The sequence below is a fragment of the Vulpes lagopus genome, chromosome 1 (genome assembly GCF_018345385.1).
Source record: "Vulpes lagopus strain Blue_001 chromosome 1, ASM1834538v1, whole genome shotgun sequence".
NCBI classification, from domain to species: domain Eukaryota; kingdom Metazoa; phylum Chordata; class Mammalia; order Carnivora; family Canidae; genus Vulpes; species Vulpes lagopus.
In genome coordinates this window covers 57,278,957-57,305,779 of record NC_054824.1, presented here as the reverse complement: position 1 = coordinate 57,305,779, position 26,823 = coordinate 57,278,957, and the positions used below count along the sequence as shown (strand labels likewise).

At 39.1% G+C, this 26,823-nt stretch overlaps 1 protein-coding gene and 1 non-coding gene across 2 annotated transcripts; one reads left to right on the top strand and one right to left on the bottom strand.

Annotated features, from left to right (window-relative positions):
• Window positions 1-26,823, top strand: OPN5 (opsin 5). The gene is made up of 6 exons (XM_041726184.1): window positions 1-130; window positions 4,017-4,136; window positions 7,963-8,133; window positions 11,473-11,807; window positions 23,397-23,638; window positions 26,760-26,823. The coding sequence occupies exons 1-6, from the start codon at window positions 1-3 to the stop codon at window positions 26,821-26,823; spliced, it is 1,062 nt and encodes a 353-aa protein (XP_041582118.1).
• Window positions 22,216-22,322, bottom strand: LOC121474746. The gene has a single exon (XR_005983504.1). It is a non-coding gene; the product is annotated as a U6 spliceosomal RNA (small nuclear RNA).

Sequence of the window (26,823 nt, the reverse complement as noted above, 5' to 3'; positions counted from 1 at the left end):
ATGGCGCTAAACCACACTGCCCCGCCCCAGGATGAGCGCCTGCCACACTACCTTCGAGAAGGGGACCCCTTTGCTTCCAAACTTTCCTGGGAAGCGGATCTAGTGGCTGGCTTTTACTTAACAATAATTGGTAAGCTTCCTTAATTTTTCTGTGCAAAGCCTGCATCTAGAAAATTCACAGGTTAATATGTTGATTTTGCACAAAGATAGATATTTTGACTGGAGGTGGAGAGTGGGAGAAAGGTAGAAGTTGGGGTGGCATTGTGGGGTTCAGTGAATGTTACATGCAAATGACTATTATCTTTATAATTAGTGATGGATATCCCTCGATAATCAAAGAAGTTTTACAGCAAAATCATTTATCCTGAGACTATTTTGGTTGCCTTACAAGTAGGTTTGTCTTTTGAATAACAAAATTAATGATAATGAGATCTTATTTAAATAGTGTGCTTTTACTTTTAAAAAAATGCTGTTGGTATAATTGTAAGATGATAGGCTCAGAACGGACCTTAGAAATCACCAGATCAAATTCCTCTTATCACAACTGAGGAAACCGTCCCCAGGCTGTGGTCACAATGGACACACTAAGTTTATTGCATTTAAAGTAGAGTTGCACCATGATGGTATCACTAAGTGATTTTGGTGAGAGTTGAAAAAAATGTATTGGTAATAAAATGGGAGTCAACCCAGGGTCAAAAAGTTTTGTACATCATCCAAAACATGGTGCACCGGTTTCCAGACTATGCTATCCAATGTGGTGGCCACTTGTGGCTGCTGAGTACTTGAATGGTGACTTGTCCAAAAGATGTGCTGTAGTGTGGATATATGGGAGACATTGAAGACTTAGCACTAGCGAAAATAATGTAAAACAGTTCATGAATAATTAAAAAAATTGACTACATGTCAAACCCATAACATTTTGTCTGTACTAGGCTAGCAATATTATTAAAATTAATTTAGTGGTATTTTTACTTTGTTTAATGTGGCTATCAGAAAAAAAAATTGAAATACATATTTGGCTCACTTTTCTGCTTTACATTGTATTTCTATTGTACAGCACTAGTCTAGGCCATTAGAATTAGACCACAATACTTCTTAAATTTAAAACTGTTGTTTTAAATTTGGGTAACCAGTGCACAGGTGGGTTATGTCTTTAGGTGTGTCTGCCTTTAATCTTTTCAGATTTGGGTCAAGCTTTCTCTCTCTCTTCCTCTCTTTCTTCCTCCTTCTCTCTCTCCCTCCTTCCTCCTTTCTCATCTATTTATTACGGGCTAAGAATTTCATTTAACCTCCTGAAATTAGCAAAACTCATTAGAAAAGTCTGGAGACACCTCTATGGTCAGTGCTTGAGGCAAAAGAAATCAATGAGATTGAATCAGAAATTCCACTGTAACGGGGTTCCCTGGGTCCTTGGCTTTATGATTAGCTATTATCACACTGATTTAAATTCTATTTCTTATAAATGGACCCTCATGTCCTTTCAAACACAAGTATATATTGACTGCTCATTCTTTGCCACTGTTTACGTTTCTGGGAATATAGCAGTGAACAAAATGGGCAAATTCTCTTTCTGCACAGGGACTATCTGGTAGTAAAATCTACATTGCATTTTCATTAAACATAAGTACTTTCAATTATCAGAAAAAGCAGAAAAATTGACATCTTATAAATTGAATTTGTCTCAATCAATTGCAAAAATTGACTTAAAACATAGCACTCCAGAAAGCACAAAAGAGGGAGGGATCGCAGTCCATTCCCCGCCCTGGTATGGAGGAGCTCAGGAAGAGAGGCAACCAGGAGGGGTGGGTGGGGGTGTCAGGAAAATTTGTCACTGGTATGTGGGGATGGAAGGAAAATCCACAGTCAGATTCAAATGAGCATGCTCAGGTGGAGCTAGAAAAATGGGTCCAATAAGAGTCCCCAAACAAAGGGAACATTAGGTGACTCAGGGAGCTAGGGGTGGAGCCAAAGATATGTTCCAGAACAGTCATTCAGAGCGAGGCCAGGGTCATTTGCAGGGATTTGGACTTATCTAGACTCAGTCTTGGATTTGGTGCTATGTCTGGTTTTCACCCCTCCTAGGATAGGTATGGAGATATGCCCCGATTCTTTTTTTAAGGGACCAGAGTGGAATGACCTTCTTGGTGAGTTTTGTTAAATACAGGAAGTCTTAGGGAAAACTGGAAGATGAAAAGAGAAATCTGAGTTTGGAATAGAGGAGAAATAAATTCGAGACCCATTTCCATCAACTCTTTTACTATAGATACTTGATTTATTAACAGTTTATATATGAGATTTCATCATTTTGTATTCCTAGGAAGATTCAGGATATTGATAATCATAAAATGTCCCTCCCCACTTCCACTCCTGCCTTTACCCTTTAGCTTTTTTAATCTTGTTTTCCTTTAACTATCATCAAATATGTTTGCATTCTTTTGATAATCCCCTACAGATAAGGTTGCCTCTGGGAATAATCTACATGCAGCTCATAGTTGACTATTTTTTTATAATGCTTTGGGCACTGGGTAAAGCCTTATGAAACACTAGTAAAGATAATTTTAAAAAGGACAAGTAAGAAAATCAATATTCTCAAAGGAGTAGTAGCAGGGCAAAGAGTGTTCAGAGGAGCTTTGTGTATCAAATGCATGCTTATTTTTAATCTTCTTGGATACAAAGTAGAAGGCATTTGTTTAAAAGTCTTCAAGCCAGGTTTTCACATTTTAATTTCCCAGTGTGCCTTGCTAGCTGGTTTCCTTTAATGAGATGCAAGTTTCATTTTAGTTGGTTTGCTTGAGAACTCCATAATCTCTTCTATTTTTTCCTCTTCTCTCTTAAGAAAGCTAAAGAGGTTTTAACAGACCATTAGGCAGCACTGACTCCAGGGATTCATAATTTCCTGAGAGCACAATGCAGTCTGTTCCTGGTGGTTTCATACCATCAGTGGAAACACACATTTCTTTCCTTGCCCCCAAAATGAATTGTGGTGGAGAAGTAGAAATTAAAATAGAAAAATCTGGGTTTCTCCTGTTAATGCTCTCCTTATTCCTTACTACTAAAGGCAGCTGTACCAGATTCTCATTTATACACAGCTACACTATGAAGCAAGAATTCCTGAAGAAATCTACTCTACATGTTAAGCTATGGAAGTAGGTGTATTCTTTTCTTAAATAAAGTCAGTAGGGATTGGGTCTTTTTGGATTTAAACTGGGTTTGTAAGAACTTTTGAACAGTATCATTGTAATGCCAAAGCCAAGTAGTCATTAATAAAAGGATATAAAAAAGTGGGAACACATTTATACCATTATTGGTAGGTTGGTGGGTTGAGGGTCACTTTCTCTCCCTTTGGCGGGAGGGGGAGAGCCCATATTATCCACTGTCACCTACTTCCCCTTCATACCTAGTCCAGTCGCAGCTGCAGACACCCAGTGTCCATGTGTCCTCAGGAGGCAAAAAGTCCTGGGATGTGTCCCCAGGAGAGACTCTCCTTGCGGGGGGTTATGCCAGCCCAACCTGGCCTCTGCCTCTCCTGAATGCTGGGGCTCCCTCAGGCGCCCACAGTGGTAGTGAGAGCACCTTGCCTGGTTGGGGTCACTTCAACTTCAGAATTTATCAAGAGCCTAGGGGCTAACCCTACTTCTTAGAGGGAGGGAGTTCTATAAAGCCGATACTCGGTAAAAAATGGCTGAGGAAATACTCCATCCTGGGGGCCAGTACAAGAACTGACCATGGGGATTCCCACACCCTCCTGAGCTTCACTGGGAAGTTAGCATTTCCTTTTTCTGGGTAAGTTCAGTCTTATAATCCCTGACTCCTCTCCTTTGGAGGCAACCCATCCCTCACCTGTCACTTGCAACTCATGCTTTTTACTTCATCTTCTTAATTTAGATTTTTATTTAGAGTCCTCTCACTACCCTCCTAAGTCTATGGTGTCCATTTTTGAAGTTGAGAAGTGTTTCATATCTGAGTGAACTCCAAATCCTAGTGTTAACGGTGGGAATTTATATTTTTCCTTGTAGGGATTCTGTCCACATTTGGAAACGGGTATGTCCTTTATATGTCTTCTAGACGAAAGAAGAAGCTGAGACCTGCGGAAATAATGACTATCAATTTAGCAATCTGTGATCTGGGGATTTCAGGTAACACAACCGTTTCTTCTTTGGGGGTTTGAGCTCTGCCCCATTCTAAAGTCCTCAGAGGTCTCAGAGGTCACCCCTCCCCCATCTCTTTTTGCTCCTCCCTTCACAAATCATCTTTACTGAGTTTGTGGTAAGTCAACTGAGTGAGTGTCATCAGGCCAAAGACATCATCCATTTAACATTTCTGTGTGCCCAGCACGTTACATGCTAAGACTACAATTTGGAATAATGCATGATACCTTGTAATGCTACACCTCAAAGTGAACCTGCTAAATGATTTAGAAGACAGGAACTTACAGATCCCTGTGTTGAGCTCCTTCACACCTCTGCCATCCTTATGGGACACAGTTAAAATAAACATCAAGGGTCTAGGTCTTGAAGCTTAAATGATGGGTGAAGACAGTCTGAGAGGTGAGTGTAGGAAGACAGGAGAGCTGCCCCACTGGTACATTCAAATGTGGCTTTCAGACTGATTGCAAGTATAGGAAGCCTCTGGTTCAGTCGTTTCTGGAGTTGGACGCACAAAAAAGTCACGTGGGGAACTTAAAAAACAAAACAGAACAACAGAAAAGAAAAAAAAAAAACTTCATGGCTGGGTTTTACACCCAGAAATTTTTATTTGATTTGTTGAGAATGTTACCTGGACATCAGGATATTTAAAATTAGTATTATCAGGTAAGTTAATGTGGGGCCAAAATTGGAAATCACTGGTTTATTTCTTGCTTCTTTGGCTTCTCTGATAACGCAGCCAAGGAGGAATGGGAAAACAATTTCTCTTTAACTGTAATTCATTTTTATAACTATAAATGATTTTAGATAAGTAGCCTCCCTTTTTTTTCGGTCCCAGGGTTGGCTAGATACACTCAAACCTGACTTGGGAAGCCTAAATTCTGCTAAATTGGGGAAATTTGGGTATGAAAAGCACACAACTCCTCTTTCTACTGGAAACTTTTTTTTAGCAGTTTCCCACCAAAAAGGCCCCTTTTAAAATGTTTTCTGATATTTGTTTCTCCCTTCATAAGAGGATTTTTTGTCACTGCCAATCTCCAAAAACAAGGCTCAATAATAAGCCTCTACCTATCGAGCCAGTATTTATCACTAGCAGATGTGATGCTCTTTAGAGTCTTCATTACTTGGGAAAGCTTTACTCAGTATGGACAGGCGTAAATATCATGAGCTCTTATCAGAAATGCTCATGCACATTAAGAGAAGCATATTATGTCAGGCCTCCTCGGTGAAAATAGCTGAAATGAACCCTGGGCAATATGCGAGGCTGCAGAATGGTTGCTATTCTAGTAATGGCCACACGATGGCAGTGTCGCAACATGAATGATGGCTCTCCCGGTCCTCTCCCTGCTGAGCCCCGACAGCTCTCTCCCTGGTACTGAACGTAAAATGCTCGAATGAAACCTGCCATTTCATCCACATCCTTCACTGGCGAATAAATACCAGGTTCATGTTTAGGCTGAATTAGACGAAGCTTGAATAAAAATGGCCTTAATTGGTCTGATACATTGAAATTGCTTTCCACCAAGCAAATCTGCCCTAGAGTTGCACAAATCACCTCATTACTCTGCATGTGTCTTCAGAGCAATTCAACAAGAAAGCATTTTCTTCCACGTGATAGCTTTTGCTGATGAACCTAGATCATTTTTCAACGTTGAGTATCTCTAATACATTTCCCATTCCAATAAATCTTAAACATTTCTGTTTTTTTTTTCTTGGTCAACTATATATATTCCATTATAAACACCTTGAAGTACATAGAAGAGACCAGGTGTTCATCTATATAACTAGTATTTGTTGTTTATATCCTGGTGGCTCACAAGTGTATAAGTGTATTAGGATCACTGGAGAGCTAAAAAGAAAAAAACAGTATATTGAAATATACTGATGCCTGACCTTGCTCCCAATAAATTAAATCAGACTTTCTAGAGGTTAGGCTCCTGGAAATTGATATTTAAAGTAAGATAAAGCCAAGCCAAGCAAAGCAGAACAAAACAAAACAAAACAACTCCTCCAGTGATTTTAGTGTGCAGCCGGGCTCAGAACTATTAAGTGAAGAAGAGGGAGGCAATCTAGATGACATTCCAAAGGTTTACCAAAGGCTCCACTCCAGAAGGAAGCTTAAAATAGTCCCAGGCACAACAGATACTAATTTCACTGCATCCGAGTCACTTTCACTTGTCTTTTGCTGTCTTTAGCACCCACCCAGCTGACACCTAGCTCAAGCTTTGCATTCGTGTCTCCTCTGCCTACAATATTTCCCCTCTAGACATTTGCCTGAGATCTCTACCAGTGATTTAGACATCTCCCTAAATGTCACACTCTCAGAGAGGTCTTTCCTGATCCCCTTATATAAAATAACAGTTTCTATCTCCTTTGGCTTCATTTTTTTTCCCTCACAGCACTAATCACTATCATTCCATCATATAATATCTTATATTTAAAAATTATGTATTTCTTTTATCTGCCATCCTTACTATAAAATATGTTTGTTGATCTCGACCTCCACATTGTCCTCTTTCACCTTGCTCTGTGGTTGTTACATAAGAGGCACGGAATAATTATTTGCTGGATAAGGAACAGTTTTAACACTTGGTTTCCTCACTGACAATGGGGCTAGACCTCTGGGATCAGGAAGTTCTAATATGGGGGTGCACAGTCCAGCAAGATGGAATGCGACACTAGCTATCCAGACAACCAGAGGAGGTGTTGGTTCTGACCTACAGAAGCACTCAAGAAATATTTTCTGACCTATAGAAGGCACTCAAGAAATATGTGTTCACTGACTACACTAACAGGAACTTGAGTGTACCTCTGCTATGGAAGAAGGGACACACCTTGGAGGGATGCGGCAGGACTGGCTCCTGTGAATATGTTTTCCTCAGGTGATACGTTTCAGGAACCTCATGATACATAGATCACAAAGAGCAAATAGAGGCCATGGAGAGCTTCCTCAGCACATTCCCTTCTGGAAGGGTGAAGATGGAATATAATAGCTGAATATGAAGGGCACGGGGTGTGACTTAAAGTAGAAAAATGCTTTCTAGAAAGCAAAAAAAAACTCAAAAACACTAATGGAAGCTGAGGAATAGTTTATTTTTAATTATTTTGAAATTTTTGCAATTTAATTTTCTTAAAGTTTAAAGTCAATTAATTAACAGATAATGAATTATTCGTTTTGGAGGTAGAGGTCAGTGATTCATCAATCTTATGTAAGACCCAGTGCTCATTATATCCCATGCCCTCCTTTCTGTTTTTTTTTTTTCCTGAAGATTTTATTTATTTATTTGAGAGAGAGAAAGAGAGCCTATGCAGGCACAACCCAGGGGATGGGGGGCAGAGGAGAAGCAAGCTCCTTCTGAAGTGGGGCTCAATCACAGGACCCTGGATCATGACCTGAGGAGAAGGAAGATGCTTAACCAACTGAGCCACCCAGGCACCCCCTTCACATGCCCTCCTTTTTATTTTTTATTATTTATTTATTTTAATATTTTATTTAAATTCAATTTGCCAACATATAGTATAACACCCAGTGCTCATCTCATCATGTGCCCTCCTTAGTGCCTGTCACTCAGTTACCCCATGCCCCCGCACCCCTCCCGGTTCCAAGAGCTCAGTTTGTTTCCTAGGATTAACAGTCTCCTATGGTTTGTCTCTGTCCCTGATTTTGTTTTTGGGTCTGGTTGTAAACAAATTGAACCTTAACTTGACTAAAATAGCTGTCTCTTGCCTGAGTAGAATATAACTCAACAGTGAGTTGAGGCAGGTGGGTGATTTTAACTGGAGGGAACTTCCCTTGACAAATTGCTTGGCGCTCTAGTTGTAGGCAAACCGTTCACGATCATCTCTTGCTTCTGTCACCGCTGGGTGTTTGGCTGGATTGGCTGCCGCTGGTATGGATGGGCTGGATTTTTCTTTGGCTGTGGAAGTCTTATCACCATGACGGCTGTCAGCCTGGATCGATATCTGAAAATCTGCTATTTATCTTATGGTAAGTACGAAGGTTTCTCATTCCCTGATAGTCAAAACTAGTGGATTGTCAGACTGTAAATATGTACTGATAGGTGATGAACAAAGATTACTAATAACCTAGGACACCAAGAGTATCTCCATTTCTAGCCTATTTTGTTCTAACATAAGTTTAAAGCTTTAAACCTGTGCTGACGTAGATTTCTTTTAATACTACTTTTATAGGAATGTCTGATGTTTGGCTACAATGCTTTTGGCAAGTATCATTTCCTTGTATGACGTGTATAAGCTTCTACCATATTTTGTCATGCAATCTGAGAGATAAGACGCATTGAAAGGATGTTAGGTCTGAGATGTTCTAGCTGGTTCCCCATATGGTAAGTGTAATTAGAAGAAAGATGCTTCTGATCCTCCTTTCAGACTCAGGTTCCCTGTGATTTCAGAGATGAGGAATTCCAAAATGTCCAGCTCCAAGTTAGAGAGCCGTGCAGCTGTGCCGGCAAGAAAGGACACAGACAGAAATATCACTCAACATTCTTTTTGTGGGATTGTAGGTAGAAAGATGAGTGACTATAAGAATTGGTGAGGGGAGAGCCAGCTATAAAAAAGTTTTCGGAGGCTCAAGATTTTTTAAAAAATAATGTTAAAATAAATTTTTATTGTTTTTTTCTTCTTGGGGTTCTGGGAACTTATTGAATCCAAAAGAGAAGCATTTGGGCTCTTAAGTTTAATACTGAGAACCAGGTGCAACTGGGGAATAGTATTGGCTCCTTCTGGAAAAAGCTTCTCTGTTTGTTAATCTGTCAGTCAGAACAGTTGTGACCATGGAGATGGAGGATGGCCTGGAGCCTGAGATGGGAAAGATCAAGTTGACTTGATACTCTCAATGTGGTAGAATTTTCCTTTATATTTTAAAAGTTTATAGTCCCAGATTCTAAGGAAACCATGCAGGGGAGGGTAAGGTCATGGACCATCATCTTCACGAACTAGCACTAATTTTTTTTTTTTAAATCTGCATCTCTTTTTCTAAAAAGCATAACACTTCCAATAGAAATAACTTAAATCAGAGTTTCCAATAATACAAAAAATATTCAGTTATGTATATTCTGGATGACTTCAGAGTCATATACTTTCTATAAAATTGTTTTTGGTCATAAAAGTAGATTTTAAATATACTTAATAGATTTTACAAATGAGAAGTCAGAATTTCAGCTTCCTGGGGATATTTGAGGAATACTATACCTTGATGTCTCTGCTTTTAAAATATTTTCTTGAATTTAGGCTTGGTGTCCATTAAAGAGGTGAGACTGCCCACTCCCCAGAATCATTGCAGGGCATCACTCCATATGGGAACTGTATATTTTTTTCCAGCTTCTTTTAAGATTGAACCTCAATAGAACGGTTTCACCATTTGATTTGACTCATGATTAAACCCTCTACACAGTGTCTTAAAATGTTGGAATTAGAAGACCGCTTGGGAACATGGAGACCTTTCTCCCATTAATGTGATAAACTGTTTTAAGGCATCCCTGACAGACAGCCACTTGGCCTCTTCTTGAATAATTCCAGTGACCAGTGACGGGGAGCTTACTACTGCATAAGGCAGCCCATTCTCTGATTGGTCTGCTCTCATTGTTACAATGTTATTCCTTATATTGAGACAAAACTGCCTCCCAGTAATCTCCACCCATTGGTCCTAGTTCTGACTTCTGGAGCAACACAGAACCAATCTACTAATCTACTCCCTCCTGTACTTGACAGCCTTTCACCATACTCGAATGTAAGTATACAACACCTCACCAAGTAACCCTAACCATAAATGCTTATACGTATGCGTATGCACATTCCCCTAAATATATGTGGTTATCTGTGCCAATGTTTAATCCATTATAATGGATAATCAGGAGCTGACATATATTGTGGTTACATAATTGTTACCTCCCTCTGGTTGGGCTTGAGAAATTTGAGTTTTATAATACAAAATGCCATATATTTTTTAAAAAAGAGACAATAGAGTATAGACACAATCCATTATATTTCTTGTTAGTGCTGAGACAAACACAGGAGTAAAAATTCATGTTAATATAGTCCTTCATAGTATGCAAATCAGGCCTTGTATTATTTGAGTGAACGCTTAACAAAACCTGTAAGCAATGTATTCTTATTTCCTTCATCTTACTGCTAAGAACATGGGCATCTAGAAAGGGTACATGAAGAGGGTCAAATGCTAGAAATGAGAAGAATTAGGCCCTACTGACTTCCCCAACAGCATATGGCTCTAAGCGGAAGCAGGCCTTGTGTCTATGTTGAAGGGGTCATTTGGCTTTTGTTGTCTGTGTTCTGATATTTTTTTCTGTGCTACTCCAAACCCAAGGTAGTGAGGATTCACTACTCTGACCCTTTCTCTTTGAGGTGATACATGGGGGGATGGAGATAATTTTCTTAGTGGGCCACAGCGGTATATCAGGCTGCCCCATTTTGGTGGTTATGTCAAACTTTGGAAGATGATCACTAGTGCTCTACAGCTTTTCTTAGATGACTACATTATTTCTTCTTCTTGGAATGCTCTTTTGGTTGATGGAAACTAGTTCTGAAAAACCTGGAGCTCATTTTTTGTTTTTCTGAAAGTATTTTCACAGACTTACTTTTGCAGAGCTTGGTAAAATCTACCTAGATTCTCTACCTCTCTTGCTATGGCCATGTGAACATGACTGCTGTGTTAGTCATGTTTGAAGATTCAAAATTTGGTCCTGTAATGCAGGGTCAGCCAATTTAATGTTAGTGCACACAGTCATGGTCGTGGCCCACCAACCCCCAACAACAAGTACTTAGGAGGATGCATGAGATGAGAGACATGAAAGCCTTTTGGGAGAAGGGTATCTAAAGGCACAAAGAATGTGTTATTATTTGTCACCCTCCCCAAAGGAGTCTACCTTGGATGAACCATTAATAAATGCTTTTGGGGGCTTGGTCCTTCTATTCTACCAGTTGGCCCCGTATTGGATAGGATCTCAAGGACATTCTGGATGCTTTCTTAAGCATTGTCTTCATTGTCTTTGGCATCTTCTTATCTCTCTACTGTCCCCTTTCCTCAGCTTTTGTCACTTACCCGTCCTAAGGCTCCTGCGTGCCTATGGAAACCTTCCCTGTGAAAGCACTTCTGATTTTATTCTCTTGGAAAAAGGCCCATGCTCTGGAACTCTTCTCCCTTCATTCCACTTTCCCTCAGAATTCAGTTACCTGACCACTTCTCCCAGAATCCAATGGAATAACTCTTTGGATGTGGAATTTGACATATCGAGGGGAGGTATTTGGGTGTAGGGCAGATTACATCCCGGTAATGCTTTTCTTCTACCTCCAGGGGTTTGGCTGAAAAGAAAGCACGCCTACATCTGCCTGGCAGTCATCTGGGCCTATGCTTCTTTCTGGACCACCATGCCCTTGGTAGGTCTGGGGGACTACGCACCTGAGCCCTTCGGAACCTCATGCACGCTGGACTGGTGGCTGGCCCAGGCCTCCCTGGGTGGCCAGATTTTCATCCTGAACATCCTCTTCTTCTGCCTCTTGCTCCCAACGGCTGTGATCGTATTCTCCTATGTGAAGATCATTGCCAAGGTTAAGTCCTCCTCCAAAGAAGTAGCTCATTTCGACAGTCGGATACATAGCAGCCATGTGCTGGAAATGAAACTAACCAAGGTAACTACAGGAATAATTTACAGAGGGGTTTTCTGATCGATTAAAACTTCATAGGGCAAAAAGGTTAGGGAATGTTGGGGACTGAGAGAACTTAGAACCTCTATTCTTTATGGACTTCTGAACTTTGCTATTATTTATCCAAACCTTTCTAGTATTTCTTTTCCCTGTTTCTGTCTCTCTCTCATTTACGCACACACACACACACACACACACACACACACTCACACACAGCATCACACATTTCTAATATCTACTAAATTTGGATCTACTGGGAGCTTTTTCTCTTTATTGAATAAGACATTCTTGGTTCTCAAAAATTAAGTCTTAATTATTATATTTTATATATTATATATTATATTATTATATATATTATATATTATTATTATAATAATAACTTAATAATATTATTAAGTCATAATAATAATAATAACTTCTATGCATCATAAAATGCCTCATAGTACTTACTATTTTGTATGGACTTTGGTGGGTGTGATTAGGGACATCCTGCCACCCCATATTATTTACAGCATAAGAGCTTACCACATCTACTATCCTATGGGAGCTTAACATAAGAGCAATTTCTGCAGAGCTTCAGAGTCAACAGTTCCTTGGATATTGTAATGTAATGAAAGGAACACATAATTTGGGAACAGATTAGGGTTCTCATTCCATCACCAATACTTGCCAGGTTTGTGACCCAGAGCTAGATACTAAACTTTAAATCTATTTTCTCACTTGTGTGACAAGAATTGTAACATCTATGTCATTGGATTATGGTGGAGATTCAATGAGATAAATCATGTTGTTCTGTCATTTGGGGCCTAGAAGGTGTTAAAGAAACTGTAGTTCCTTCATTCTCTTGCAACTTTCAGGAATTCTGGGGAAGTATAAGGTAGGGGTCCTCCCACTTTCATCCTGTCTTACTCTTTTTAAGAAAAATTTATTTATTTATTCATGAGAGACACAGAGAGAGGGAGAGAGAGGCAGAAACTCAGGCAGAGGGAGAAGCAGGCTCCATGCAAGGAGCCCGATGTGGGACTCAATCCTGGGTCTCTAGGATCACACCCTGAGCCAAAGGCAGACGCTTTAACTGCTGAGCCACCCAGGCATCCCCTGTCTTACTCTTATATTGAAAGAGATATTTTCCCAGCAGGTATCTCAATATAAATGACATGCAGCTAATACCATCAAACTGTATATTTAACATTAGCATGCCCTAATTTCTATTTTACTTTTAAAGATAAAAAAATTAAATGTAGATTGAAGCTCTAACTATTCCTTCTGGTATCCCAATCAGTCATATTATTGACATCCCAACTTCACGTGTCCTCACAGCCTACTTTGGAGACCACTTGTCTCAGGACCTATAGTAACAATTTCCTCCAGACCTGAGATCACTTCTAGTAAGTCAGGGCCTTCATTTTAGTAATATTCCTCTCTTTGAATTGCAGATGTTTTGAGATGGTACAAGGATCTTTTGGGTACACAACGTGAGCTAGAGATTTTTGTTGGTTCCAGTTGACCTTTACTTCCTCAACTCCATGTGCTGAGTAACAGCTCCAGAAAGTTTTCAATACTTTAAATCTATACTCATAATCTCATAATAGAGAAGTCCTACCTGGACAAAAACACAGGATCAGGAATCATTATCTGCTTTTTATCTTTTAACTGGCTATAAAATAGAAAAAAAAAAACTATTTACATAAAATCCAAGGTCATGAACTAAGTTCTTCATTTCTAGGTCTCCTTTTAGGTCTTACCTATAACTTAAAAAAAATTAACCCAAATAAATGAATCCAAGATAAATTTGGATTACGTATAATCCAAACCCTACTCAGAATCAAGTACTGTCCTAGGGACAGGGTGAATGCAACAATGATAAAAATTTTCCTTTTTAATACTTTATGGAAGTATGTTCAGGAAAATGATGTGATATCCATCACATTATTAAGTGGATTTGAGTTTACTTTGTAGTCCTGCAGTTTGGCATACCAGAAAGCTGCTGAGATGTCATATGACTCTCTCTCTTCTTGCCACCTTCCAGTGGTGTTGGACTCCAGACATTTTGATGGTTTTGATTAGCGAGCCTGGATCCTTATGTCCATGAGGTCCTTCTCCAGTTTTTCTGAGTCTGTTGTTCATCATCTGCTCTCCTGTTAGTTAAATTGCCTAATTCCACCCACAGTTAGCTTTTATAAATACCCTAGCATCTGGTTCTTTGAGTATTCTGGACGGTGGGCAATTTGCTTAGTGAGGGATTCTGAAGCTCATTATACATATGAGGTGAAACTTGGCACACACTGTTTAATTTGGTTTGTGGTTATTAGTCTCCTTGACCTGGAATGGACTATATAGATCCAATAGCCAGACTCACCCAGACCAGATTAACCAAAGAGATGTTAAATGAAAAGTGTAGGGCAGCCCGGGTGGCTCCGCGGTTTAGCGCCTGCCTTCAGGCCAGGGCATGGTCCTGGCGTCCGGGGGTCAAGTCCCACATCAGGCTTTCTGCATGGAGCCTGCTTCTCACTCAGCCTGTGTCTCTGCCTCTCTCTCTCTCTCTCTCTCTCTGTGTCTCCCATGAATAAATAAATAAAATCTTTAAATGAAAAGTGTAGGCATCTATATGTATGATTTTATTTTATGCATATCTTCTTTTGACATATACTAAATGACACTATTACATATAATGTCTACATTATATAATATATTTCATATATTATACAATATGTCTGTACCTCATTTATATATATAAAACTTATATTAAAATAACCTGAATATAAAAAGCTTCTAATTATTAAAACTTACGCAAAAAACATAAATCAAAATTCAACCCACAATGATAAACATAACTTTCTATTTTGGCATCTCTGTGCTAAATTTAAAATGTTTTCAATTACCATTTAGTTTTTTTTTTTTTTTTTTTTTTTATGATAGTCACACAGAGAGAGAGAGAGGCAGAGACACAGGCAGAGGGAGAAGCAGGCTCCAAGCACCGGGAGCCCGACGTGGGACTCGATTCCGGGTCTCCAGGATCGCGCCCTGGGCCAAAGGCAGGCGCCAAACGGCTGTGCCACCCAGGGATCCCTACCATTTAGTTTTTATCTTAACTTTTTTCTGAGTAAAAATAAGTAAAAAAACAGCCTTACACTGCACCTTTTCATAGTCTTAGAAAGCTTTTCCTGCAACTACCTCCCAGGATTGGTGGTTTGCTTATTCATTTGGTGCTTTTGATCTTTTAGAACAGCCTGGTCTAAAAGCTTACTACTTAAAGGCCACCTCCTTGGATTCTGGAGTCAAAATAATTTACTTTTCTGGGTACTCTAATGATTTCCAGCTGGGTTATTATCTGGGACTGCATTTTGCCAGTCTGGTCTTATCCACCTGAAAGCTGACAACCCATCTACAAATATCTTTCTGCTTTGTAATTTCCCTTGAATTAATTTTTTTAAGAACCATGGTCTTGCTAGACTTTTGTAGCAGGCTGAAATTTAACAGACTGCCAACAGAGGTCTGTAAAAAAAGCTCAAGAAATAAAAACAAACAAAGACTCTCTTTATATTTCTAGGACTCCGTACCATCTCATTCTCATGTCTGCATTTGACTTTGTAAAACAAACTTAATATTAAACAATGAAGATAAATTCAGTTGAGGAGGATTTTCCTCCTCCTCCCAGGGCCATGTATAAATTCTAGAGAGGCTTTTATAATTCTGTGGTGTTAATGGGTGGGGGCTCCTGGTCTAGTTGTTTTAATTTATTGACCATGGTATTGCTGAGATATTTAAGTTTCTTTCCGGTCTCAGTCATCAGTTGTCATGAGTCACTTCGCATTCTTTTTGTTCCAACTGGAAGTCCTCTTTAGGTTCATCAGCAATTCCAGCTATTTCTCTGTCCTTCCTTGTTTTTTGACTGCATATGTATGTTGGGAGTTGGCTGGGACCCTGGGAAGCAAGGCACAAGTGTTTGGCTCTGAGATCCCCAAATGCATTGAGGATCTTTGCTCCCCTAGCACCATCCCTGGCCCTTTGTGCTAAGCTCAGTGGAGTAGCATCCGGACAGTTTCTCAAGGTCAATTACCAGCTCCTCCAAGGTCCTCCCTCACCTTCAAGCTGTATTCTGTAGTTCCTTTACCCACTTTGGGGTGGGGAACCTGTAATCATGTGCATCCCTCAAAAACTGTTCCCATTTAGTAAGATTAATGCCTCTGGTCCTACAAGTTCTGGCTGTGGATACTCTGTCCTTTTTTTTTTTTTTTGCATACTCAAACCCCCTTTCTCTCAAGTATTTTTTTTTTTTTCTGTAAGTTTCAAATTTCTATTTTAAAACTCACAAGCTGAGAAATGAGTGTTTTACTTCTTTGGGTTTTTCTGCTTGAAAAAAAATCTTCACACAATGCAGTGAACACTCTTGCTTTTGCTTTAATGAGGGGGGCGGTGGAGTAACAGGCAGAAAATACCAGAAGCATAGACTAATTTTTCCAAATATTGTTCTGCTGTGTGGATTAGTACTTAATATTTGTTTATTTAGCACAAATAGATTATCTATAAGTTCTAGGTCTATAAGTAGTATCTTGATCCTTTGGCATCTGGATTTCTCTTATTTTCCCTTATTTCCACCAGAAAGCCTTCCTGATCCTCCCTGGCTAGTTTAAGTCCCTCTGCAATTGGTCTTCAGAGCACTTCATACATTCACTTTATTGAGCCACACGCTTGTCCTTCTTTGCAAGTAGTAGGTAGGTGAACAGTAGTGTAACATCCTGTTTGCTACTGAGCCTCACTGGCACCTACTAGATGCTTAATCAAGATTGCTATAATGAATACATAATTGAATAAATTAAGTTAATCTAATTACCTTGATGAGTGTTAAGTGGTCCCTTGACCCCTGACTTGAGTTCCTCTGTCCCTTTTATTACTGACAGGCATTTTGTTTCGCTTTGTTCTTTTACACTGATTGTGGAGTCTTTTTAAAAATCATAAATGTAAATCTCTGCTTTCCTCAAATGATTCCTCTCTTTGCTCATCCACTGTTATTTATCACTGAGGGTTCATATTCAGAGAACCTTTTAGGAGAACTCTAAGGGCAGTTTGTGGGAAAGCTGAACTGCGTTGCTTTTTATTTTTTAAACCAATTAAGTTATTTTCTCTGATTCTTCGTAAGTGTTCTTATCTTAAATGCCACTCCCAGAAAAGTATTCCCCAAATTCAATTCAGATCTTCCTATTACAATGTGTCAATGCTGTCTTTACATTTTTTTAAAGAATTGGGCATAATTTATAATTAATTTATAATCACATACTTATTTTTGTGATTATTTGCTCAATGTCTGGCTTTAGCATTAGTCAGTAAGGCCTGTGGAGTAACAACCATATCACTTTGTTCATTTTGTGTCCCTAGGGTATAGCACAATGTCTTGAACATTTTAAATTAAACATTATAACATGATATGACATAAATCAGATAATATATAATTAATTATGTTATATCAATATAAATGAAATATAAAGATATATGTAAGTAAATGCATATAAAATATGTATTTGTTGAAGGAAAGAATTTCAAATTAGGGGTGAATCTGTTTTGCCACTAGCCCATGGAGAGTCTCATATAGCTGACATTTGTTATTTTAGTTGCTAGTGGATAAATTCCTTTCTGTGCTGAGGAATTTCCAACATTTTGAATCTTGGGGAATGGAATGGCGGGGAGCAACACATCTGAGCAAAGGCTGACTCCTAAATTAAAAGATACAAAAGGACCAGTCACTGATTTTCCAAGATTCCTTTGCAGTTGGAGTACAACTATGACCCTAGGCTCCAGCCAGTGTATCTCAGGAGCTAGTGACTCCAGTGGAGGGGCAGGGAGATGTCTCCTGAGGGTATGGCAGCAGCAGCAGTGGTCTCTGTATCAGAGCTGGTTTGGGCCACCATTTTGGGTATCATTTCTGTCTGCTGGGTCTCAGTTTTGAGTGTAGTGCTCCCAATGATGCTCTAACTAACCCATTCCTTTCCTGTCTCACTCAGCCAAAGTCAATTTCTGTTGTTTGGAACTCAGAATCCTGACTGATTCACCTTGGACAAACCACTTTACCTCACTGGGCCTCGTGTTTCTCATCTGTGAAAGGAGGTGGGGGAGGGGAACTAAATGCTGCCCAAGTTATCTTCTAAAACTCTTAGGTTGTATAAAAATGGCTAGATTGGTTGAATTGTTTAAGGGTAGACAGCAACAACTCTTACTGCTAAAACCACCTGGCCTCACCACCTATGTTACCCTGCTGAGTAGCAATTTCTTCACCTTAAGGGTTTGGTTCATCTACAATGAACAGTAAAATCTCTCTCATTTGGTTGAGCCAGATAGAGATTTGTATCTCTTATTGTTTAAGCCAGCCGCTGCCTCATTGGGGAATGTTGTGTTCAGTTTTAGATCCAAACCCCACAACACAGATGTACAGAGTGACATGACCTAATTCACATCCTCTCCTTTCAATCACAGCTTTTGCTTGTTTATAGAAGAGTGGTATTTTAAGATTTGAGAAAATTGCAGTGGGGAAGTACAGACCCCTCCTTCTATGTCTTTTTTTTTTTTTTAAAGTACAAGTTAATATTTTCTACTTGGATCACAACCAGGGCTCACATGATGGTAGACACAGCAAAGCTCTCAGAATTCTTTTCTTTCTAAGTGCATGAAGAAGGACCTAGGACAGTTGTCTTCTTTGTCATTCTATCAATAAATAGAAGGAAGGAAGATACTCAAATTACACACGCTTAGGGTCAACATTATTTCTTCAAAGATGGTGTGAAAGCTAAATATCACCCCTATTTTTATACATGTCAGGAACTGAGGGCCAAAGAAGGTGGATCATGGTTGCTAAGCAACCCCCCCCCCAGTTGGTAGTGTCTCTCAATGGCAGGCTGCCTGCATGTGGGAGTAGTGGCCTCATAACTAGCATTTATTCTTGCATTATCATCTTTTCATATCAATTTTTTGATCAGTTGGGAGCAAATCCATATGCTTGCCAGCTAGACTTAAGATAGGAAAACCAAATCTTATTATCCTCGTCTTCTGGTCAATTGTACGCTCTCCCGCCATTTTCTCAATGCATACATGTAGTGATCTTGCTCCTTGTGATCTTGTCTCATCCTAGCCACTGCAATATCCTTGTTATCACTAGTTTGGCTGGTTCTAGGATGTGATCAATCTTGTTATTGGTGGGGAATTTATTCCATCTTATTGCCTCTCTTTTTATTTTTATTTATTTATTTATTTATTTTTATTTATTTTTTTTAATTAATTTTTATTGGTGTTCAATTTACCAACATACAGAAAAACACCCAGTGCTCATCCCGTCAAGTGTCCACCTCAGTGCCCGTCACCCATTCCCCTCCAAAACCCGCCCTCCTCCCCTTCCACATTCATTTGGGGAATATGAATAATTGCCTCTCTTTTTAAACTTCACTTCCACATCAATTCCATGCCCTCTTTTCAACCGTTTTATTATTCAAGGTAGTACACAACTTCAAACATTGGCTGAGGCCCTACTCATATCCAGGCAAAGGAGCCTGATGGAAGGAACCAAAATGGTTGTTTCACTCACACTGGTCAGTGGAGTTGAACCACAATTGGAATCCAAACCTGAGTACATCTATCCGTGATGTTTGTGCTATTCCACACTGCTTCAGCACAGAGACAGGGCTGGACTTTGCTTCTTGGAAACCATATCTGCTGGAATGGTTCAGATGAATTAGGTCCAAAGACAGAGCCTTATATAATATTTACTTCTAAGCCCATAGTTCTATTAGTACTATGTACAATATTGCCTATGTGACACTTAAGTTAATGCCTATTTGAATTGTAGCTAGAACATATAGATATTCCTTAGTCCTCTGCAGCAAGATCTATTTAAAGTGAACTGGGTTGCAGATGTGTGATTCTTTTGTAGAAGCAAAACACATATTCTGTGAATTTCCTCCCACAAAAAATTGCCTAATTTAAGAATTGAAATTTTACTGCTTTTCCAGTAAACCAAAAGGCAGTGATAAAAGTGAAGTGACTAAAAAATAAACAACTTAGAAAAAGTTGACAGGTACAGGTGTCTGTGTTAGAACTGGTTTAAGGATATCTGGAATAGAAATTCTGGAAAATGAAAATGAGGACACACTCAGAAATGAGGAAAGAACTGACTGATGAAAGATTAAACATGTTCCACATTGAGTAGAAAGCACTGGGAAAATGAGTGTAACATGCAAGTTTTGTAAGTTTTTATAGAGTATATCTTAAAATGCCTTTAATATTTAATGTTTTAATATTTTGTGGAGTATATTTTAATAGGAAAATATTGTAAAAAATAAATGAGCCTCATGTTAACTTTGTATTCACTTCAAATACATAAGTAACATTCTGCAGCGTTTTTAGATCTAGGCTTTTATCCCTCTTTCTGCCTTTTAAACTTGATTTCTAGTCATTCAATTTAAGGCACTTAAATCCAATGTCCTTTTAAAAAGGATAATGTAATGCACATGTTTGAAGTCCTTCCTCTTCCCATTGCACACCCTCATAAAAGCAGAAAATATGTAAAATGTAGAAAATATTATGGACTAAGTGCTAATCTATTTTTTTGTCAATGACTTTGACAGCAACACAAAACTTTTGAGACACCGTGAAATCGTCAGATGAGTCACCAAAGAGAAAGGGTGGAGCTATGTTAAGTTCCCAGACATTTGCTAAAGCAAGTTTTATTTATACAGTTATTGGGAATTGTTTATTGCGAATTTAGAAAAAAGACCCTCACTTTGAGCCTTGAGGCATCCATTCCATTTACAAATGTAAGTCACACAGACCAAACTAAACACAATTTCTCCTGGGTAACCCTCTGCAGAGAGGTGGAAAAGCAAGCAAGCAGGAGATCGCACATATGATCTAGGCCTGCTTGATAACTGTTAAGCATAGATAAGAATTTTGGTTCAGGACCCTAAAGCAAGGCTGCAGGACCCTGGTGCAGGGCTTCAGGACTTGAAGGAGGTCTGAGCTCACTTCATTCATTTCTTTGAGATTTAGAATATTTGTAAAATGGAGTGAAATGGTTATAACTGAGGTGTGTCTCAGCTGCAGTTAATTTTTAGAGATGAGGCTTGAACTTCTTGGGTAGAATTTTATGACCTGAGACGTATGGTGGATTTTCTAGGCTTCTTTCTTGACACAGCCCACAGATGTGGGATTCTCAGGACAAACACCCTACTTACAGGCTGTTCCACAGGTCAAATAGGGCTATGGATCATTCCCTGCATGCCACATCTCTGTTCTCATGGAAGCATATTGAAATGCATATGGGCGTACAAATGACTTTGTTACAAAAGAACTTAGCCAGTTGGATTACTAAAACAAAAAACAAGCATAAATATTATTGCTTTAATTGTTATTAATAAAACATTTTGTGTCTTATTCCTTTTCATAGATCCTCTACACTAGCTTGTCATGACTCTCATGTTAGGAACACTATTTTTTTCCCTCTTAAATGAGACTGGGGAAAGAGGCAGTGGTGTCTGCCCCAGACAGCTCCATGTTTTTGTCTTCTCTGGGTTTTGGGGCACTTGGATAAAAGGATGCTCCACTCTTCCTACAAATCCCTTATAAAATCACTAAGATGAGTCTGATTATGCTCTTTCTAGTCATCTGCCCATTCCTATTCTTGCTATTGTAGCTAGGGGCATGAAGTCCTCTGGTCAGGCTTTGGTCATATGATGCTAGCTCCATACAATTGCCTACAGGTAGAAGGAATACTACTGGTGATGCTACAGTAGAAGGTTTAAGAAGAAGAGGAAAATAAATGCAAACAAAACCAGATGTCCACTACAAAGAGCACTCATTTGAATATCATCTCATTATTTATCTTACAAAAAATACTCTAGTAGATAATAGTATAAAAATACTTCAAAGTTAGTGCACGCTCTCTTAACTAGGACCTGAAATAGCTCATGTTTAAGATAAACACTGAAGCTCAAACTTCACTCAAAGTAAGAGCCCTTTCATTTCTTGTTTAGACTGTTGCTTAAACAAACCTGTTAAAAGTGGAAATCCTATGTGGCCAAGGATTGTGTCTGCTTTGTTCTTTACTTTATCCTTGACACAAAAACATGTAAGAGATGCCAATGATGCTTGTTGATCGAATGAATAAACAATGGTTTTTCTACCTCCAATTTCTTCCTGCACTATTTCACTAGTTAGGTTAATCTTCCTAAACACAGCTCTCATTAAGTCTCCAACCCAAAAACCTACTAGTGCCTCAAAGCATATGGAATTAAGGGCAAGTACAGTCATATGTAATAAAAAACCCTGAATATACAGATATTATCTTTCTTTCCAGCCTCATCTCCTATGCCAAAGTGAATTGCTTGCTAGTTTTAATTCCTTTTTTCCCCTCAAAAATATGGAATGCTTCTCGAATTTGCATGTCATCCTTGCACATGGACCATGCTAATCTTCTCCGTATTGTTCCAATTTTAGTATATGTGCTGCTGAAGCAAGCACTTGCTAGTTTCTTTATAAACCTCACATACACCTGTGTCTTTGCTCACGCTGATCTCACTTCCATTCCTTTATTTCAACTTGCCATCATGCAGGATATATGCCACGTCCCTCATGAAACCAGTCTGAATTTGCCCTGTACCATGTAATTTGATCCTCTTCTGATGGTACTTAAATACTCTTCTTCCTTGTACAGTAGTTGTTTGTATTCCAGAAGGATGCAATTGGGCACGAAGGTGTACTGTTGTCCCCAACAGCACTTGGCATTGTGTCTGGCACCAAACACTTGCTAAAAAGGGATTATTGAATTCAAGTGAGATAATCTGTAGGGTCAGGTATGTAGTTACAGGGCACTAATTAGGGCTACATTAGTAGAGGGACTGGGTTGCAGATGGTGAGAAACTAGTGGGGGTGTTTAAAACCCTCTCTCTCTTCTTTGATCTGAAGTTAAGAGGTTCCTAAAGTAATTATAATTTTGTGAGAGAAAAAATTTAAGTTAAAAGTCGGTGATTCTATTTTACTTTATATCTAGTGAATTTTCACTATCCAAGCCTCATACTTGAGAAAATGAGCCAAAAGAAGTAACACTTAATAGAAATCTCTGAAGAAGGTTCATATTAAAATTTCCAACAAGGGCAAAGTTCTGTTTCCTGAGGCAAATAAGAGTGATTTAAAATTTCTTCAAGGTGAACATGTTTTCCATCTAGCTCCAAATATGATGGAACATATTTTCTATTAACGTGGGTTGAGAAGTCTGGAAATTTCAGGGGCACGGATGTCTTCTTAGCATGACTTCCTACCCAATGTAAAATCTGCCAACTTCTTTAGGGTTAAACTTTGGGTCTTTTGGTACATTCAGATTCTGGAGTAAAGAACGAATAGGATATGGTCACTGGGATAAAGCATTATAATAACTTTCTCTGGCTGAACATCTCGAAGTCCATAGGAAATATATCCACAGGCCAGGTAAATGGAAAAATAATAGACTTTCTTAGATGTAAATCAGCTGCTGGTCTCCCCCACTCCCATCATTTTCATCAGTTGTCTTGACTCTGTTCTATTGCTTTCCCTTACCAGGTAGCAATGCTGATTTGTGCTGGCTTCCTGATTGCCTGGATTCCTTATGCAGTGGTCTCTGTGTGGTCAGCTTTTGGAAGGCCAGACTCCATCCCCATTCAACTCTCTGTGGTGCCAACCCTACTTGCAAAATCAGCAGCAATGTACAACCCCATCATTTACCAGGTCATTGATTACAAATTTGCCTGTTGCCAAACTGGTCGTTTGAAAGCAACCAAGAAGAAATCTTTGGAAGACTTCAGGTAAAATTTCAGAAGCCAGAAATGAATGATATCATTTCAAAACCCTGTGGGGTTCAAGCCACTCTGAAATATTGTCTCCTTGGGATTAGAGCTCACTTAGGAGGAGTCTAAAGAAGACTGTATTTTCTATTCATCAAAATTCCTGAAGTCATCAGATATGTTGGGTTGGATGTCATGGTAGATAATGAGAAAAGTAATTCAATTTTTGATTGTAGAGCAACTAAGATAGGAAGCTATGTCCATTCAAGCAACCACTATTGCTCACTCTTCCTTATCTGGGACCAAATCCATTTTACTCTAAGAATATGATTCCACATGGCATTGATTCAAAATGAAGTTCTCACAACAGAAAGGATTCTCCTGTTTGGGATGTTTCTATCTCTAGCTACAAGTATAGGATTTGGGCAGGCAAAGGAAGGAGAGAAGGGAGGTGACATTGTACTCTCAGGTTCTTTATGTTATTTTCACAAGAGGCCCTATTGTACCTTCTCTCTGTCAGATAAGGAAATGGAGGTACAAGTAGGTTAATGTTTAAGTGAGCTGTCTGTGCTTAACGCAGCCGGGGAAGTAGCAGAGCAGAGATTTAAATTCAGATCTATTGGGTTTGGAAACACTCTAAACTACTTCTGCTATAAAATAAGCAAGGGAGTTTGGGGATCCAGCATCATTTTTACTCAAGGCTCAGGGTGAGTAAAGAGTCAAGGATGATGTGTGGGTTTGTGTTCATTCAGGACCAGTCCCAGCAGTAGAATGTGGATCAGGCACCTGAATGCATGGTCTGAGGTGAGGGGTGTCAAGAAGGTCGAGGTTCTCTGATTTCTATTAATTCTTACTCACTGGATGTCTAGTTATTTTTCAGTACTATTTTTCTTGATTAAGTAGGAGACAGAAGAGAGAAAAAGGTAGAACTAGCTAGGAGAGATTGTGGGTGTTTATCTTGTTCTTTAACTATGCTTGAGCAAGTGACAAATCTTTCCTTACCATATAGGGTACAGGATCAAATGAAAAAAAAAGGCACAAAGAAAAAGTAGTATTGTCATTGTTGTGGTACAGGGGAAGAAATACACAATTTGGAGGTAGAGACCAGTATTTGGTTGATTTACCTGTATCTTTTGGCAAAAGAACTACTTAGAGCCTAGAATTGCAATGAGCTGATTGCAACACTCATCGTTTGAAACTGTAAGAATTACACCAAATGTGTGTTTGGAAAGGGCTAGATAACAAGTGTTAGCAGGTTTTTTTTTTTTTTTCTTTCACATTGTTGATGGCTAATGCCTTTTCTATTGAATTGAATAAATTTGAATGCTCAAATGCATCTATTTTAGCAGTAATAACACTTTGCCCTTATCAACTATTAATACTTTATTATGAATCCAGGTTAGAGAGGGTATTTTTAATAGAGCAATTGCAGGAGAAAATAATGGGCATTTCTTCCTCTGAAAGAGATGATGGGAATTTGACAGGAATGGCTGAAGGCAAATTTCACCTACCTTGTAATCATGCCTTGGACTGATCCTGTGTTCTGTACATTAGCTCTCAAGTGTGAACAGCACATAAGTATTCAACACTCAATAATGAAAAGGGAGAAATTTATGAGGAAGGCAGTGACTTGAGGCCGCAGACCTTTGGGACAGCCAGACAGGCAAGGATTGGTTCAGCTCGCCTGCTCCCATTAGCCATTTCTACGAAATACAATTGCTTTGCTGGAGGAAGACAAGTGCTATTTCCTTATTCTAGAGTCTTGCAGATTGCAGTGGAGAAAACAGGTGGTAGCACTAAAGCAGGGAGAAGCCTTTGGGTTTTAAAGTTTGGAACATTTTCAGAAAAGGAATGCTGAAGAGGTGTGATGAGTTCCTGATTTTTGGAAGACTCTTGTTTCAGAGAAGAATTTTCTAAAGAAGCAAAAGAAAAAAAAAAGTGGATAATATTGAGGCTTATAGAATGAGGTGAAGCGGTCTGAGGGCAGTCCAGAGTGGTTAATGCATCACCAGAGCAAGTCAGTCAAATTAAACTAGATTAATGGATATTCTTGTTTTTTCCTCTTCTGAGCTCTGAAATGAATTTGCTTATCATGGGAGACCCTCTTGGGAAATATTTTGAATTCAAATAAAAAAGCTAATGTGTTGAATGTGAGACTGTGGAAATAAATTTTGAGTAATTTTTATAGTTTCATTAAAAGTTAACTAATTTTCCCTCCTAAATTGAGTCCTCTGAGATTTCGGTAAAAGCTGATGAACTACAGCAAAAAATATGGCCACGAGCCCGTCTTGAAATGCTCTTATTCATCACATCTGGGTATCCAGATGTAGTCTTCTGTATTTCATAAACAGTGCTTCTCCACCCTGGCTGTATATTAGAGATACTGAGGGAACTTTGAAAAACTGCTGCTTAGACCCTCCCTTGCAGAGATTTGGCTTCAAGTGATCTGGATTGGGCCCAAGCTTCATTAGTTTTTTTGATTGGTTAACTCTTCCAGATGGTTCTTGTACCCAGCCATTACTAAAAGCTGGTGAACCAGAGCCCAGGAAAGAAAAATATTGGCAGTGCAGCTCATGTAGTCAGAGGCCTCTCTTCCCACCTACAGAGAGACCAGTGAGTGACAGGGGAACCAGACTTCAGGTACTAGGCCAACCTTACATGCAAAATAAATGTTCAAATGACACTGGGGGTACAGAGTGAAGGACTGAGGCATTTTACATTCCTCATATTTGAGTAAAAATGAATAGATAACAAAGCCCTCAATTCTGGCATTGCCCTTGTAATAAACCTCCCCTGACTATTTTAGTTTGAATGCTGTCTTCCAAAGAACACTCTTTGTAGGTAAGTCACAGGGTGCAACTGTCTGGTTGGTCCATAGGTAGGCAATGACTTTTGTTCTGAGGATGGGAAACTCACTGGGACACAGATTGTCATGAACAAGTGGCTTGTTTATGGAAAGCTCTACTCAAGGGACTTCTTGACTTTGACTATTTTTAAGCAAATTATTATTTTCCTTCTCTCCTAATTCAAATCTTGCACATATAATCTTCATGGTAGACATGCCTACTATGGTATACATACACAGTACGTGTTTGTGTGTTTATATATATGTTAAATCGCATTTTCTTTCTTCTGTGTCTAGGCTGCACACTGTTACCACAGTCAGGAAGTCTTCTGCTGTGCTGGAAATACATCAAGAGGTATGA

Bases quoted from the DNA above. Each gene is read 5' to 3' on its own strand.
- OPN5 (XM_041726184.1), top strand. From the start codon at position 1: ATGGCGCTAAACCACACTGCCCCGCCCCAGGATGAGCGCCTGCCACAC. The intron at 131-4,016 runs GTAAGCTTCCTT...TTTTCCTTGTAG, and splicing joins CTTTTACTTAACAATAATTG to GGATTCTGTCCACATTTGGA. The intron at 4,137-7,962 runs GTAACACAACCG...TTGGCGCTCTAG, and splicing joins CTGTGATCTGGGGATTTCAG to TTGTAGGCAAACCGTTCACG.